General features: G+C 38.3%; 1 protein-coding gene across 5 annotated transcripts in view; it reads right to left on the minus strand.

Annotated features, from left to right (window-relative positions):
- Positions 1-2718: 2718 nt before the first annotated feature.
- The window catches only part of rbm47 (RNA binding motif protein 47), a 43574-nt gene continuing 27582 nt past the window's right edge, over positions 2719-18710 (minus strand). For 3 of the 5 annotated variants that reach the window (XM_066658939.1, XM_066658941.1, XM_066658940.1), the window contains exons 2-6: positions 16001-16724; positions 15275-15743; positions 13187-13393; positions 10531-10724; positions 2719-7834 (exon numbers count right to left, since the gene is read on the minus strand). In XM_066658939.1, coding sequence (XP_066515036.1) covers positions 7586-7834; positions 10531-10724; positions 13187-13393; positions 15275-15743; positions 16001-16693 — 1812 coding nt within the window. In that variant the 5' untranslated portion in view covers positions 16694-16724 and the 3' untranslated portion in view covers positions 2719-7585. The remainder of the gene's footprint in view (positions 7835-10530; positions 10725-13186; positions 13394-15274; positions 15744-16000; positions 16725-18710) is intronic. The other 2 variants (XM_066658943.1, XM_066658944.1) reach the window with 2 other exon arrangements.

An 18710-nucleotide genomic window follows, 5' to 3' on the forward strand; every position in this document is an offset into this window, starting at 1 on the left:
ATTTGGCCTAAGTTCTGAAACTCTGGGACACTTTTGTTTGATGTAGATATTTACATACATTTTACCCAAAATAAAAAAAAAAAGTTTTAAATACAGGAGTCTCCCATTGTCATTATAATGCATTTTTAGTCCCTCTGAATAGAATACTAAGTAAATAGACGTCACAGCCTTTACTCTTCCAGGAAGACATTACACTAGATGTTGGAAGATATCTCAGAGTTTCCGATTAAATTCAGCTACAAGCGCAAAAGGAGGTCAGGTACTAATGCTGGGTGAGGTATTAAAAGGTGCTCCATTGTTCTAGAGGGGGCAATTTCACAGCCCTACAGCCCAGCGTTGGTTGGATTTATACTCTTCTGGTCAACCCTTGGCCCTGAGCCTGGTCAGTTTAAGCTCAGCTGCAGCTGCTCTAAAGTGTCCCATTTCAGTTCATTTCTATGGAGATGAAAGATTAACCTATGGAGACTAAACCAGCTGTGTTCAGAATTGAACTGTGTCTGTACACACAGAAGTTGTTTTTCTTTCTAAAGTGAAGAGATATTGCATGAGCGCCCTCCTCTGGCTAACCTGACAAAGTCTTGGTCAAGTCAAGCTGGAACAGTTCTATGTATAGGAATGCTATTGGTAACACTTGAGTAGAAAAAAATGGGCAGAATTTCTGGATTCATGGTAGTGGACACTTCATATGACTGTATTCTTCTGGGCTGCGACGTTGCGTGCAATCTGGATCTAGTTTAAGTAGCTGCTGAAATCCGTAAAAATAAGTGTCTTTGAGGACACTGGTCTTTTCAAATATAGGCCAGTTTTAGCTGAACTGGAGCCAAATGCACAGCCATACAGCATTAGCATGCTCCAGTACCTTTCAGTCTCACTCCAGAAGTGGAGGCAGTGGATGGACGTCATCATGGGAGTGACAGAGCGCACAGAGTGAACCAGCTGAATGGTTCCTCTGATCAAAAACAAGGGTAGCGTGCTAACTGGTGTAGACGTAAGCCAGATATATGCCCTACATACTCTCCAAAGTGAATGAAGTAAAGACAACCACATCTGGCCCAGAATTCAAGGTTGTTGTTGTTGTTTTTTTAAATGCATTGACATACTTCTCAAATGAATTTCATCATTTTCAAATATTGAAGAAGATATCCATGAAATGTTCTATAGTTGGTTTTCACTGCATTATACACATTTAGAGAATCCTATTTCCTTAGCTCTACCCTATTGATTTGCCTACGTTTTGAGTGTCTCAATTCTTGTTGGTAAAGCAGGGTAGGGCTATATGACACTTGAAATTGAGAGTTTTCAGGGACACATGTCAAGTAATACAAAATATAGGCAAAATATATTGTTTCAGCATTGTCATTGCAATGTGCACAAGTGATATAGGATGTGCAAAGTCAAGTAAGGCAAAAGAATCCATTTTGCTTTATAAGGAAAAATCACAGTTCTCATAGATGTCTGTATAATATAGTTAACTCTTGATTTCAAGGTTCATAGGTACATTGGATTTATTGCTAGTGAGTGACATGCAGGATATGCCTACACTACCAGTAACTAATTCTTGATCAGTTAAGTTTAACCTGGATAGATTGATAGATAGAGTGTATGTACAGAATATAAAGGTACAAGGGCCTTTACATTACTTCTTTTTCACAAATGAAATTTTTCGAAGTTAACCCAACGAGGTTAAGGTTCGCACCCTTCTCTTACATTAAAAATATAAGTAAAATAATTAGTTCTACACTAATATTTATAGCCAAATAAAAGAATCATAAACAAATATAATGTATAATATATTTAATTACATATTAAAAATTCTTCCCTTTGATTTTATATGAAGATCAACTCATGAATTTGATGGTGACATTGAATAAACCAGTTTATTCAAAAAATTACTTATTTTCTTTTAACTTTGATCATAAACTCGACCCATAACACTCTGATCAACCAACTCTCCTCTATTACACCCTCCTCCTTATGTATAACGTAAACTAGTGTAAAATGTACATTATTTATGGAGATATATAACATGCTAAAAAATAAGTAGGTCACAAAAGTACTATTAACTTATGTAATATTGTAGGGTGGCACTGTGGCGCAGCAACGCAGCACATAGTCACAGTCACACAGCTCCAGGGACCTGAAGGTTGTGAGTTCAAGTCCCACTCCAGGTGACTGTCTGTGAGGAGTTTGGTGTGTTCTCCCCGTGTCCGCGTGGGTTTCCTCCCACAGTCCAAAAACACACGTTAGTAGGTGGATTTAAAAGTGTCCGTATGTGTGAGGGTGTGTATTGCCCTTTGAAGGACTGGTGCCCCCTCCAGGGTGTATTCCTGCCTTGCGCCCATTCACCATAGGTATGAGTGTGTGTCACCCTGTGAAGTACTGGCGCCCCCTCCAGGGTGTGTTCCTGGTGTCTGAACCCACTGCAATCCTGAACTGGATAAGTGGTTATGAACAATGAATTAATGGAATATTGTACCAACATAATTCACATTCCAAGCTCTTATTAACTAAGCTGAGCTAAACACAGCATTAGTCTGTCAGAAGCTGATAGTTTCTAGCTAGATGCTAGTCATTAGGTGTAACTTACTAGTAACTGCCTGTTAGCAAATCTTTAACAAGTAACAGCCCATGTATAAACCTGGGCAATATTTCTACATTGACAGTCAGAAAAATTAGAAGTAATAAAAACACAGGAAATATTCTTTTTATAATGCTTTATTCAGCTACAGAACCACTATAAATAGCCTACAAGGATGCAAAAAAAAGCCTCTTACAAATATTGCATGATAGAAAACAGATCTACAAAGAGACGGTTAGAAGTATTTTGGCAACAGCTCCAAAATATCTGCAGCCATCCACATCTTGTTCGTTTAGTTTTGATGTTACAAGGGAAAAAAAAGGAAAAACATGTGTTAAAAAACTACGTTATGTAGTGTTAATGAAATGATCACGAAAGGAAGCAAATTGTTTCCAGTAGATGACTGACACATTTTTTGGGTCAGCACTCAGGTAAAACTGGCCAGCTGTATCCAGTATATCTGCAAAAATACACAATGTTTTTGCACCAATTCACACACCATTGAACACTTTGGCAAAACTGTCTAAACAAGGAACAAGGCGCATACAAAGAAGAAAAAAATGGTTCACTTCAAATATATTATAGCATTTCTTCTTACTTCATACACAAAACAATGCAATGTAAATATATATATATATATACCTTTTTTTTAAATATATCCTGACGTTTAGGTCAAAATACAAGATTCTAAGGAGACAAAAAGAACCCTACATTAGGAGAAGCTTCACTTAAGGACAACCAGCACACATTCTCAGGAGTGTGTTCAGACTTTGTGATAACTACGAGGTTCCAATACATTTAGCCAACACAGATCTGAATAAATATTGGTGCAAGCCTAAGTGTTGTTTTTGAGGCTGTGGACTGGACCTTAAGTAGCTTTCCCATTGCAGATGTCGCTCAGTCTTAACACACAGTTTATACTCAGTTAAACATGTTTCAACAATAAGCTAAAGCAACAACAAAAATAATAATAATAATAAAACAAACAAACAACACACCCTATAAGCAGCACAACTCTATAATTCTTACCCCCAAAAAACTCCAAAACAAAAACACAAAAATCCTTCACCTTGACAATAGAGAGTATAGGGAGAGCATAATAAATGGGAGGAGAGGAGATGAAAAGATGAGTGAAGCATCCACTTCTGACCACACTAATATTTGCATGAACAAGGAAATGGATGATACAGTGATACAGCACAGTCCTTAGAAATTTATGAAGTGGTCAGTAAGTGGTCAAGTACAAACTGAGGTTTCATTACAATCTACTGTAGGCACATAGGTCATAAAGCCATGTAGAAGTTGCAAGTTTTGTCCACTAGGGAGAAAAGGCACTACTGAGTAAATCCCCTACAAAAAGGACCAATAAATCCCAAAGTACACAACCGCACATTCACTTACCAAATGATGGTCATCTATAGAACTCTGAGAAATCAGTGACCTTCGCAGACTTTGTGGCAGACGATAGTCAGTCACGAGGCCTAGCTAGTAATTACTAGTTGCTAGTTACAAGTGGCATAGCCAGAAGTTAACAAATAATTAGGCTTTGGCAAGAGTGCTCAGGCACAAATTTTTCTTCAAAAATAAGGCACATCTGCAAACTTTCTGAAGGGGACACTATAGCCATGAGTGGGAGAGTTTTTATTCCATTTGTTTGTTGTCGAGGCGTGCAACTTGTCCTGAAAGTGTCAAAGTGCTAACCAATACAAGGCAAGCATCTGGCAGCATTTAATGTGCCTTGCATTCCCCTCGAGGTCCTACTGAATCTGACTTGTGGAAATGAGTATGCATGGAGGAAAATAGCTCTGCCTAACTTGATGGGTCTTGGTCAAATATAGGTGGGCCCAGGCCCACCAAGACCTACTCATGGCTATACCACTGCTAGTTACTAGTTTTGTACTTTCTGATTGCCTGTTGGTCTGCTGGTTACCAGTTGCTAGCTTCTTGACGCTAATTTGCTTGCTTATATTTAGATTACTAGTTGCTATTCTCTAGTTGATGCTATGCTTTGTTTGGCTAAAGCTCAGAATTTCCAATTTCTTTTACTTTGTAAAAATGAAAGATCTCAGACAGGAGTTTCCCAACTGCTTACATGTACTAATAAAATAATGTCTCCATTTTCACTCATAATTAATGTTAGCTATTTAGTTTTTACAAACATGACCTTATTTCATGGGGTCACCCATATTTATTTATTTATTTATTTATTTAAATTAAATACATAGGGGCTAGATGAGATATTCTGAGCTCAGACTTCCCACTTCCAGAACTTTAACAGTAGTTATTATTCATTAGCCACAGGTTACTAAATGTTAGCAGCTAACAAGCTGATACCTCTAAGCTAACATTTCGTAAATAGTTGCAATAACTGCAATACATGGTCCAAATACCTTTTGGCAACATTAAAATAGTCAGAGTGGGGATATGCAGCAGTTTTGTGGACAGCATAGTCGTAGAAAATGAATAGCAGTGAATTTCTCTGAGCTCCCTGGTTCCAGTTTGGTCCCATTCATTTTAAATAAGGCGGTACAAAGTGTAAAAGTGCCTGTTTGCCAGTTTAGAACACACACTATTTGTGGCAAATGTGTTATATAAAAGATACTTGCCGACTGTTTTTCACATGCCCCAAACTCTCACATTTAAAAATATATATTTAAATGCACCTCACTGCCCCCTCTTAAAAAATAAAAAATAAATCCACCTCACATGGTACCATATGGAGCAACAAAGACAAAAAAATTACACACTAAATAAAAAACAAAATTAAACTTCCAAAACATAAACATAAATCCATGGACGGACAAAAAAAACAATGTACTCCGATTATGCAAATGGAGTAAGGAAAAGACCTTGGTTAAATTTGTTCAATTAAGAAAAGACAGAAATAAGTTCATAAAAGCCAAAGGGAATAGTCAAATAAACAGCACAAACATTCTTCCACATATGGACAGTGTTTCTGTTAAGCCAATATAATTAAGTTCATTGACACTTAAAAGTTAAAAATAAATATGCTAACTAGGCATATTAAGACTGGATAGTCTGTTAAAGTAGAGTTTGGCCATAGTAACCTGGTAGTCTGGATCTAAAGAAAACCCAGTGGCACATAAGGCAAATCTTATTATTTAATAGCCGTCTTACAAAAGCTGTTTTTTTTTTAAATAATCTGATATATTTTTTCAGTCTAGTCAGTACATTCACAATATCACAGAAGGACAACCCCACAGTGTTCTAAAAATCCTGCAATCCATAAAAACATATCAGCACAAAAAACCTCTAAGAAAACTGAACATGGTATTTAAAAAATACTTTTGCCAATAGAGGTATTGCATTCTGCTTCTGAGGGTGAACAGCCTATAATTTGGCTACTGAATGCCTATATATGTTATAAATGTGATGGCTATTTATCGTCTGTGTTCCTGTGGTTTTTATTTTTATTTCCTTTTCCAGTTGGAGAAGAACAAAATGCGGAAACAGCAAAAAAATAAAATGAAATAAAATAAAATAAAAATGCATACAGTTTTAAAACCTTCAAAAACTAAACTTCTAAACAGCAAATTTAAAAGCATTAGTCAACAAGAAATATATCACAAAAATATTAAAATAAACAGGTCTAAATATAATGTTTAGGTGTTATCATTTAGACATGGAGTCAGACAATCTAGTGGAATGCAAACGGTGCCATCTTCAACAGTTCTGTTGGTGTATAACAAACTCAAAACACATTTTTAAGGAATACCTTAAATTGTCTTTCTTCAGTGGTCATTTAAGTGTCGGCTCAGCAGTTAAGCTGTAGGGGTTTTAATTTTTTTTTTATACATTTTAAGTTTTTTGTAGCATTTTTTTATAACCTTTATTTTTCTTCAGAAAAAAATATGGTGCAGACAGGAATTAAATGTGTTACATTTCTGTTCTTTAAGTTCATAAATACAAGATGGCTCCTTCAAAATTCCTCTTGGAAAGAAGTGACCATAGAGGAGTGTTGGGGGTACAGTGACTGTAAAGGTTCAAGAATAGTTGTAGGAGTGTCAGTAAGTCAGATTCTGCTGGTTTTAGTGCTAAGATTTCTTTCTGACTGTTTGCATCAAAATCTACATTCTGTATTCTGGGGTTTGCTGTTAGCCCAACCTCATATTGTTTGTGGGTGTATTTCCTTTTGTTGAGCACTAGAAGAAAACCAGGGAGAACAAGCTTTCTTTTCCCAAGTTAGCTACAACCTAGCACTTAGCAGGTAACACATGCAGAATTAGATTAATCTTTACAGAAAAACTGGAGGCTAGATTTGGTTCACTTTGCCTAGCCTTAATTTCTAAACCACAGAAGTTGTTTAAAACCTTAGACATTTGTGTCAGGAGACATAAGGGTTGGTCATTGGTCACATTAAGGGAGATGAGTTGCTTCAGAAGGTATCACTGAAGGGACGAGTGTGTCCATCAGAAAGATAAAAATGAGTAGTACGCACACTAATATCAGCAGGCTAAACCTATTGAGTTTACAGTCTGGGTCAGTTGGATTTGGTCGGTGTATAGTCAGTCATAAGTTGGTTACACAAGATACACTAATTCAAATGTGACATTCTTGTGTTTGACTGAATGTGCATAGAGTTGGATCAGTAGCTCTAGGCATGACAGTCCAGTGTTAAGAAAGTCTTGGTCAGTGTGTTTTTGCAGTTCTGCCTGAAGTAAGCAATGTGTCAGTAGATAAAGGTAGGTCAGTAGATCAGGAGGAGTGCAAGGACTCAGCTAAAACGTATGGGCTTTCAAATTTAGGCCAGTGGGTCTGATTAAATAATTTTTTAGATCTGTGCAAGATATGGGACAGATGTCTTGGGTTCCTGGGTAGAGTTGGAGTTGTCTTTTTTGGGTCAACAGATTTAATTGAGGTCTTCAATATTTTTTAATGCTTTGCCAGCAAGCTTCAGATATGTCATAGGAAGCTGTAGCTCAGCAGTTTTGGGTTGTGTATTGTTTAGAGTGTGTGACGTAAATCACGGGTCAATGCTGGGGCATATTAGTAGGTCTGGTAGATGTCATGAATGGGCATCTGAAAGGTGGCAGCAGGGAAGGCTTGCGGCACATACCCGGCGTATCCTCCGTAAGCTGCGGCTGCTACAGCTGCATTTTTCTGCAACGCTGCCAGGGCCGCTGTGTTAGCGTGGGCAGCAATGGGCACGTATCCTGCACCATAAAGACCAGCAGCTGCAGCTGGGATCCTCTGAACGTTAGGAGCCATGGCATACACAGGAGTGATTGGACGACCCTATGAATGACAGAAGATATGTTAGGTCATCTTTTTTGTCCACTGAACACTCGCTGTTGAAGTCTGATCATTTGTGGGAACTAAAAAATAGTTTACATACTTGTTACTTTATGTGGAGTCTTATCAAGGGATGAGTAAACACCCATGACTTATGCTAGTGTATTTGATATATATGTTTTAATTATGTCAAATTAAAAGGTTAACAAATACGATTAATAATGTCCCTCTACCAAAAATATTTATCAGTGAATTATGTGGACCTAGGAATATTTGGTTTTAGGGTATAAGTTTTTACCCTATTAATTACCGCTTCAAATTCATTGCAATGTCTTACTGGCCTATAATAAAGAGAACAGAGCCTCTGCTGTTGCGACTCTGGCTCAGCACTGCGGGAACAGCACTATGTAATTTTTGTAGTAGGGATGGAAACCATTCCTTCTCACCCTTGACCAGGACAGGGCTGTAACAGTAAATTACACCCAGCAACTGTCCGGGGAGCCCAGTAGCAAAAACACCCAATGTTACATAGTATTCCTTTAAATGACATTTTAATTAAATGAACAGGTTCAGTTATAATGATGCACAGTAGTTAAGATGTTGTATGTATAGAAACTGCAGAAGTATTATTTTTAAAACAATTATTAGGATTAAATTATGGAGCAAAACTAATTATTGTGCTTAAGGTAATGACATATTTCTTGCCACCAACCTATTTATGTGGTCACATATTGAGTAATACACTGTTGTGGCAAATATTCTCAGTAGCTAAGAAGGTAGTTTTTAAATGTAAAGACCTTCCAGATATTAAATTGCTTCTTTAGATACAAGTACAGTAATATCTGTCCTTTGGCCTTCTTGCTGGTGTCCAGTCTCAGTGAGCAGTCTTTTTCTATCTGCAGCAATCCATGGGTGGAGTAAAGAAGATGTGATGAGTAAGAAATTATGGAATACCTCATTTCTTCCATTGCTTAAGGCTCACACTGTGGAAATTTAACACAATGGAATGTCTTTGGAAAGCAATTATTTTGATTACGTACACTGTCCTGAAATGTCACTTGTTATCCCGGGGACATATTTGGGACGCTTGACGTTTTATGTACAAACTCGCCTAATTAGTTTTTATATGAACTTATTATGGTGACTCAGTATAGTTGTTGCTGGCGCAGTATAGATGCAGTGACCCAAATTAGCCATTGGGATGACCTATAGCAGTGGCCCTGGACCTGATCCTTGCCGATCTAACAGTTCACAGTTTGCACCAGCTTAGCTCCTATTACATTGGGGAGATGTGTGGATTGTTTGGTGGACGGTTAATAATAGTCTATTGTACAATAATGAGCAGCCACTAATTAAGCCATGGCATTTTCTCACTATTGCATTACATGCTATAAGTCGTACTATAGCAGTTTCCCAAACAAGTCTCTGGGCCGCTACCATATGTACTTGTACTGATCAGTGCCTTTTAAACATTCACAGACGTTCAAAAATTCTAATAACTTTTGGGAACTAAAAAAATACATTTTTGTAATTTTAGTTCATTTTTATCAATCAGAATATGTATGTTTGTTGTGCCGAATTTTTTTAAAATTTTATTTTGCTGGTACCTTCAAGGTTTTAATCATTTAAATTCCCAACAGAAAATGCCCCTAATGATCAGGATGTTTCTCCATATCTACACTAAAAAAATGACACTTTGAATTTACTTAATTAGTTTTTTTCATCAAAAGTTTGTATGAAAGTAAGTCATCTACACCTATAGATATAATTTGCGTAACATCTACTTATTGTCAAATTATACATCGGGATGTGGGTGATGTAATTCTATGCAACACTTTAATGTAAAAACAAAGAAAACTTGTCACATTTGTAAATTGGTCAAATATATAGGTCTTCATGAGCTGAACTGAAGGCCATAACGATTAACTAACAACATAACTGAGAAGTAAGGAATTAATCACTTTGATTTCCAAAGGGTGGGACTTTAGGCTTTGTGGGCGTCTTAGATATGACATTTATTGTGAATACAAGCTGTATTATAACTAGGCTTCAGTCAGTTGTCATAAATCAGAAAAGTAAAACATCTTAACGTGTTTTAAAATCTTTAATGCAAGGTTATATATTTTTAGATAAAGTTGAGTCTTATCAAGGGATAAGTAAATCCTATACATTTTGTAGATTTGTATATTATGGATTGTTTTGATTATGTTAAATAACAGCTTTGACTAATTTTATCAATAATAGCCCCTACCAAATCTACCCACCAGTGAGTAAAACACTCAGACAGCTCCAAGACCCTTTGCTTGGAAATATGGCATAGTACAATAGGAAAATTCAGAGGTATTTCTAAATTATGTGGACTTAATGTGCTCTATGTGGACTGAATTAATGCCATCTTGTAAATAATCTGTTTGTCTTGTGTAAGCCTTTGGAAAATTAGTCACATGTCATTTCTTTTCTAATAATTCAGTTCAATTACCCAGTGACCCAATAGTCTCTTGAGAGAGCCCAAGTCCAAGCTGAACTCAAAATCAGTGGGCTAAGACCACAAAAGTTTTCTATGGACAGGATCTCATAACCAGTTACCAGTGTCTGATAGAATTCATGCTATCATTAAGAGGAGATGAAACAAACTATTTAAAAAGGAATGATGCATGTGTCTAATTTTATGTCCGGTGTGGTTATTATTCCTGTAGTACCTGGAAGGGTGGAGGTGTGGAGACTGCTGGGATGACCGTGGCAGTGGCTGGAGCAGCTGTAGGGTCGTGCTGGAGGGCTAGAGGGTTGATCAAGTGCTCCACTGGATGCATCTTTCCTTCCTCCACCAGCTTAGTAGCAGCAGGAGCAGCAGAGAATACAGCAGGATACTGTGTACCTAGTGCTGGCAGAGCCACTACATGAACAAACAGAGACCAGACACACGGTCACTAACCCAATATAAGACACCACTGTAATAAAACTGTAATGGAAAATTGGTAATATAGTCTGGAATGTTTTATTGTCCATCTACAATCTTGGGACACCTAACCTTTTAAAACACCTATGCTTTTAAACAGTAGCCATGATTTTTGTTGGGGACTATTTTGCTTGAGGTTGCTGTCCAATGAATAACAAGAATCCGCAAAATAGCAACTATACAGGAGATGGAAAAAAACCTTTTTAACTTTTGATGGAAGTAAATAATGAATTGTGGAACAATCCTATTGGTCCATTCATCATTACAATTTTACATACTGTTAAGGACAACTTCTGTATTCAAATGATGTAGTAAACTAAAAATAAACAAAAATGGAGATACATGTTTTAATTTTACAGTGATGATATTTTGCATCTTTAAAGGAACACCTACGTAGGATTTAGAGTTTAGTTTGTTGTTTTTACTCCTGTGGCTCCCTCTAGTGTAACTGATTTTACAGCACTGCACTGAAATTAAGGGGGTGGTGGGGTTTCCTACCCCCCTCCAAAACTTACACAGTGCTGAGGGTAACAATGACAGAGGCTCTACTTTCACTATTACAGGTCTGTGAGGCATCACAACAATTTAGAGGTTGTAATTTTAAGGTAAAAATATTGCCTATGTTCCATTAATGAGTCAGTTACAGTATGGTGTACAAGAAATGACTGCATCTCACAGCTGATAACATCAGTTTTTACCAATCTGTGCTTTACCTGAGCGGGGAATCTAACCCTAGTCACCACTACTTACTGAAGCATTATCTGAAACATATTCTTCTGTGTTATGGCAAGTGACTTGGTTTTACCCACTACATCAACCACACTCTACCACAGATAAAAGAAAGTAAGCTTTTAAGGCATTAGGGGAGATTTATTTTGCTTGGTAACATTTTTTAATTGGGTTAAACTATGACTGACCTTTAACCTTTAGCGGTTTCAACAAAAGTAATATATTTGCAATAATGTAAAAATGTCATTTTATATTCTAATTATATCTGCGTGCTTCTGAAGGATTTAAACCAATTTTAAACAAATTATTTTTAATGTGTATTTTACAAATGTTTTGGGGGAAAAAACTGTCAATTTACTATTACAGAAATCAATAGCAAAAACACTTGCAAAAGCAAAAAATACAATGCTTAAAAATTTAGAAGTAGGCAAGGTGTCCCCAAAATTATGATGGGCAGTGCATGTAAAATGTGGGATGAAGGTTATGAGGAGAAGAACAGAAAATAGGTGAAGTTAAGCAGAAATGTCAAGCTCAGTTCAAACCAGCCAGTATAACATATAAATACACTAGGTCAAAATAGTGCTAAGGTGTGTGTAAGAGAGGAATGAGCAAAGAGAAAGGTGGAGAAAGAGGGGAGAAGTTCAGACTTACACAACCAGGTTTCAGTCATTTATGGCAAGTGACTTGGCTTAAGATTAACACTGCTAACCACACACACACACACACACACACACACGCTTACACACACCAATCTCCATTGATTCCATAGACAAAAACTCTTTTCATTGCTGGGGATAATGCAGATTTAGGATCAGCAGGTTTCACTGACGTCACAATATTCCTGTCAGGAGTTGGAGAAAAGCTCACTGATCTGAGATCAGGGTTACAGAGGGATCAAAAAGCTCAGTAAAGGGCAGGTAGGTCTGCTGATTTCACAAGAGCAGTGTAAGAAAAAAGGATTAAAAGCCACACAGCTTTGCCCAAGCTGTGTTTGAGCAGAAAGAACATGCTTATTTGAAATGGAAAGAATAATCAGCAGTGCATATATATAGAAGAAGAAATATTGTAATAGTATCATCACAGCAGTAGGGAGATGTTAGTGTTTTTCTGCTGTACTCCAGTCCAGAAGGGGGCAGCAAAGTCACATGCTTCCTTTTTTATATATATATAAAATCAGGCAGGTCACATTAAGGCTTAGAGCTGAGTTTTTAAAGTATATTGAGTATCCAAATATTTATAGACACCCTTTTTATTTTAGTGAATTCAGCTACTCTAAGACTCTAAAAGCTTGTGTAATCTCCATAGAAATGTATTAAATGAGTTGGGAAGCTCTGGAGCAGCTGCACTTAGCCAATATTTGGCTGAAGGTATACAACAGCCTCCCAACCTTGGTCTGTGGAGCAGTGGAATCATCCCAAACTTTTGAAATGAGCTCGATTGGCTTTTGTTTTCATTTTGGTTGAGTGGGTATCCACAAATATTCATGAATTTTCACTTCTCGAACAACTGTGGAAGCTGTATATTGTAAGAATTACAAAACTGTCTGCACTTGTGCTTCGCTGCCCCTCAGGCACTGGGTGAAGCAATGTGTGTATATGTAAATGTATGTGTGTGTAAATGTGTCAGGATGTGTATGTGTCTGTTTGTGTGTGTTTGAGATTCACACTGACTTGTGCCAGGCTTAATGCCCACTGGGTTAACAGTTGCCAGCTCCAGACTGGGCATGAGCTCATATGGTTTGTCCGGCAGCTTGGTCTTTCCTTCATGGTAACGGCTGTAAATGCCTCGGCCGGCTGAGTAGCCGCCAAGGTACGAGCCCCGGGGCCCTGGGCCCCTGTTACCGGCTCCAGCCCGGCCACGGCCTCTTACAGTACCTGCTTGAAATAAAAGTGACAAGGGGTGTTCTTCAGACACGGGTAGAGGGCGCTGTCTCATGCGTTTTACGCATATGGATTATTACTGAGATATTTGGGCAGATTTATGGCTAATGTCCAACTAGACTTATTTAAGAATGGCCATTATACAGGGGGTCCTCGACTTACGACGTTGATCCGTTCCTACGTCGCGTCGTAAACCGATTTTCGATGTAGGTCGGAACATACGCACATACTGTACGTAAATAACATACGATAAGCACTTATCCTACACTAACACCTATCCTCCTCGGTCCCGAGCCGCGTAACCGCGTATTCTTCCGCCGCGCCGCACCACACACGAAGTTCGCGTTACGACGTTTACGACGCAAAACCACTTAAGTCGAAACAAGGCTTTATACAGTAAATGGGAGATGTGTCGTAACCACGAAACATCGTAACTCGGGACTAACGTAACCCGAGGACCTCCTGTATATCCTTTATATCTCTCACTCCACACCTACATCTCTCCTACACTTTTACAACTACCATTCAAAAGTATGGAATCACTTTCAGAGGAATATTGTTTGATTTTTACTTTTTTAGATGTAATTTGATCACATTCATTAGAGAAGAATAAAAAATCCATTCCAAGATATGATAAATTTATATGTAAATATTTAGACTTGTGAAGGCTACCATACTAATCCTTTATACAGTTATTTAACACCTATAGCCTTTAAAATATTCAAAACTTTGATTCCATACTTTTGAACTGTAGTACAGGTATGATTTTAATATGTATATTTATATAATTAAAAAAAACAACTATTTTGTGTCTATATTATCTATAATTATGTGGTACTTGTGTTTCAGTGTGTCTATGTTTTAATAACAAATTGAATGGCTTGTAGTGTCAGGTGTAGCTGAATAAGCATTAAAGTGAAGATGTCACATGATATGGGAGAGGGTTTTTTTTTTCATTCACATGAGGAATGGCCAGTATAGCATGGAAGATTGAGGAAATGAACTTGGGTGTGAAATCAACTCTCTTTGTTCAACCCAAGAAACAACAAAAAATGATCTTGCACAACTGCTACCAACCGAAATACCACAAAGATCAACAGTTTGTGATTTGTGTTAGGAACCTCTCAGATAGTATAGATTCCCTAAAGAGAACCAGCTTTGTCATCAAACAGTATCAGGATTTTTAGCTGTTTCTTTGCTTCATGCCCCCATGTAGCCTTGTTGTAATGCTATTAAACAAATATTTTACAAAACAAACATACTGTCCTAGCACACAGCTAGCATTCCATGAAGATTATTGTCAATTTGATGTTATATTACATATTTTATATATTAAAACGTACATAGTTTTTGATAAAATATGTTGTTAAGGTCCACTCCATTGTGGTTCATTTTTTTCACACCAAATGTGTAAGAAGATATTTCGTGAACTTAACTGTGAATAGAAATGTCATTACCAATATTTATTTATGGCTAGCTCTAACATGCAGCTCTGGCCATGAATGCTAATAATAAGCTCTAAAGATCTATTCTGATATACTTTTACAAAAGTAAATATCTAGGCAAATTGAAGTCAATATGGTTCAGTTTGATTGACCGGCAGTTCAGTTCTTCTGTTGCTTGACTATGAACAGAGACATACTGTTGGAGACAGGTAGCTTAGAAACAGCACAAACATTGGAACCCGTAGGATACTTGAGTCATTATGTACCAACTCATCATCACTGAAGTTTGTAAGTCATTCAAAATGATTGTCAACAAATGGCACAGTCGTTCCGATGTGATTTTGTTTATCTGCGTATTAGTAATCCAGGTGGATCAAAAAAGAGCCAAACCCAATCTGAGAAGGAAAAGAAGAACAGGCAGAAATTGTCTAACCTTTAATAAAGTAGTCACGATTGGGTCCGATGAGAGTGTTGTAGGGATAGCCGTAGTAGGCAAGCGTGTAGGGATCGCATTGATACAGGTAATTCTGCTGTGGGCTTTCGCTGCTGGCCAAGGTTGCGGTTCCTTTGGATGCCTTCTGATAGCGAGTATACTGCTCCTTATCCACCGGCTTGGCCAACGTCACCTCAATGCATGACCCCTCTATCTCTGTGCCGTTCAGGTTGTCCATGGCGACCACCGCATCATCTCGACTGGTGAAGTGAACGAAGGCATAGTCGCGGATTTTCTTAACACGTTCCACACAGCCTGGGTTAAACTGGCTGAAGGTCTGACGGAGTGTGTCTTCACTAGTCTCGATCATTAGGTTACGCACATAGAGGATCTTTACCGTTTCCATGACGTCCTCATCGACATCAATTTCAGGTTCAGCCCAGTCAACTGCAATCTGGTGACCCCAGAGCTGTATGGAGATTGTCAAGCAAAGGTTAGTCTTAAGAACAGGAGCTACTGATCATTTGCAAGGTTACCATATTTGAATCCTTAAATATCAATGGTTAACAACATAACTAGCAAAGATTTTTGTGAACTGTAAGAAAAGAGAAAGCAATGTCTAAAAAATCATATGCCTAGGTATGATGTAATCCAGGAACAAAAGCATCAGAACCACTGGACTGAACAACCCTCAAATGGTAAGTTACTAGTTTGTGAGTGTCTAACCTGAATGCGTCCTGGCATGAGTTTCCTCCTGGCCATTGCAGCTGCACGATGAGATTCATACTCAACAAAAGCAAAGCCACGGTTCTTCATCTTATCTGCTGCGCTTGCATACACGATCACGTCCAACACGCCTTCAGTCACTTTAGAGACTTCCTCCAAGATCTCCTCTCGTTTCTTTGTCTTGGGGATCCCACCTATAAACAAACGACAGTTGTCTACGCTGGAGCAAACCCCCAGCAACCGTCCCGGACGCACTTCATAATTGTTCAGCTCTCGGACGGCCCGCTTGGCTTCGTGTTTCTGTGTGTACATGACAAAGGCATAGCCACGGTTCTTCCCATCAAAGTCCATCATCAGGCGCATCTCATAGATGCGCCCGACAGACTCAAAAACTGGCACCAGCTCATCCTCATAGACGTCACGTGGGATCTTGCCCACAAAGATCTCACACCCCCTTGGAGGGGAAGTGCCTTGCCAGCCAGGGGGTGGGCCATATTTGCGTTGTCCGTTTTCTTGCACCATTCGGTATCCTGTCCGCTCCATCAAGGCCAGCAAAGCAGCTTCATTAGTGGCTCCAGCCACACCTTCAGGGACGGAACTGTGGTGGCCTGCGTGATTAGGTGCTGCCTTAGAATTGGAAGAGGGGCTAGAATTGCTCATGCTGACGGCAGAGGCAGAGTCTTCTGCTGTCATTCTGACACAAGCTTCCAGTCAGAGTTGGAGTCTGATGAGAGAGGAAAAGCATTTTATTAGCTAAATACTTAAAATAAACCCATAAACCTTCGATTCAGGTTCCAGGCTGGAATTTGAAAATGGCAAGCTGGTTTTATGCTATGCCTGGACTTTCAGGCACATTAGCAGTTGCACTATAGTGTAACCTGGATCCAGGGTTTGAGGACATCTGCTACTGACTGTGGAGGCATTTTCAAACAGTCCCAAAGAAAATGAAAAAAACCTTAATTAACTATGAAAATCAAAATGTGGAGGCGCTAGGCATGCTGGGAGCACCCAATATGGTTTTGGTATTAAACAGTTACAAAATGTGTTTGCCACAAAAAAAAACAACTTTATATGAATAGTATGGAATGTTTTAAAAAAAAAAAACATTAAGAATTGTTTTTTGGCTGATACCAGTACTTATTTTACTAAATTATTATTTTACAGAAACTGTATTGAAATTTGCTAGAATTTACAGTTGTTACTGTCATGGCTTTGCAGTTTTTCACTGTATAATTTCCCTTTTGTAGCCTTCCCCACAATCCAGAACCTACCACTAACTGAATATAGTTCTCAGTATCCACAGGACTATCTAAGAAAGACCACATTAACTTGGATGATGAATCAAATCAGCTGAATGAATAAATTAACATTTTCCTGTTGTCACCAGAAGAGGGCAATTTGGTCACATTTAATTTTCAGGACTAGGTCCAACAAAGTTAAATGTTTGCACAAGTAATATCAGCAACATATCACTAATTCAAGGAAGACAATCTCAAACAACTTTTTTTTTTTTTTGCACTAATTGCTAAGTTCTCAGGTGCCAATGCTAATCAAAAGTCTTATGATTCAAACCTGTAATTCAGACTCCTACACACACACAAACAAACTTAAATCCTGTTCTGCACCTAAAGCTGCCTAATAAAGCCTGCTTAACCTCATGGATCTACATTCTTCGGGTTGGAAAAAAATCCCCAAAATGCCCAAATCCTCAGGCTGGATTTTTCCTGACCCGGCACAAAAATCTGCACCAGCAGAAGGTACAGAAAATCTAAAGGCACTGAAAGGATAAAGAAAGGAAGAGTTATTGTATTCAGCGGGCAAGGTTACATTTTTTAAGCAGTCTGTGATTGAAAGGTCAAAGTAGACTTAAGTATCAGTCAACATTCATGATGTCATCCCAGGTTTCTATCACCTTTAAGAGTTGAATGTAAGCTGTTTTAAACAAGTTTAATGAATTAATTTTATATTCTTTTTAAGTTTGATTCTTGTGGGCTCGAGTAAAGCTGAGATTTAGCAGAGGCAGTTCAGTCAGGTGGACTTTAATACCCGTATCAAGCGTTACGGGGTTAGGTTGCTTAGCAATTTTGCCATGGTTATATATGCACAGCAGGCTTGATCCAACAACCCACACAGAGCTTAACGTGGAACACACTCTCACCCGTTGGTTTTTGTACCTTGTTGGGACACGGGGTCAAATATACGTCCCATGCGTACAGTAATGTTCAATGTTCATAATTTCCAATCAAAAGTATATTTAAGTACAAGCTAATCATTTTTACGAATCAGGAAAAATTGGAAATACTGAACAGTAACTTTAGTGTTTCCACACTCATTGTATATTTTAGCAACTCCAGTGGGCACTTTGGTGCACTTTGTAGTTCTACATTTACACATACTAGTTGATCTGTTACTCTGCATACTTTGTTAACTTCATTTCTCCATGTTCTTCATGTGCCAAGACCTTCACAGAGCAAGTACTTCTTGGCTGGTGAATCATTTTCAGCACTGCAATGACGCTGATGTGGTGGTGGGGTGCTGGTAGAAGTGGATCAGACACAGCAGGGATGCACAGCAGTGTCACTGCTGGACTGAGAATAGTCCACTAACCAAAAATATCCAGCCAACTGATGAGGTCCACTGATGAAGGGCTAGAGGACGACCAGCACAAACTGTGAACCAACACATCAGGTACTGTCTTTGACTTTACATT

This window comes from Hoplias malabaricus, chromosome 2, assembly GCF_029633855.1.
Source record: "Hoplias malabaricus isolate fHopMal1 chromosome 2, fHopMal1.hap1, whole genome shotgun sequence".
In the NCBI taxonomy this organism is placed as follows: Eukaryota; Metazoa; Chordata; class Actinopteri; order Characiformes; family Erythrinidae; genus Hoplias; species Hoplias malabaricus.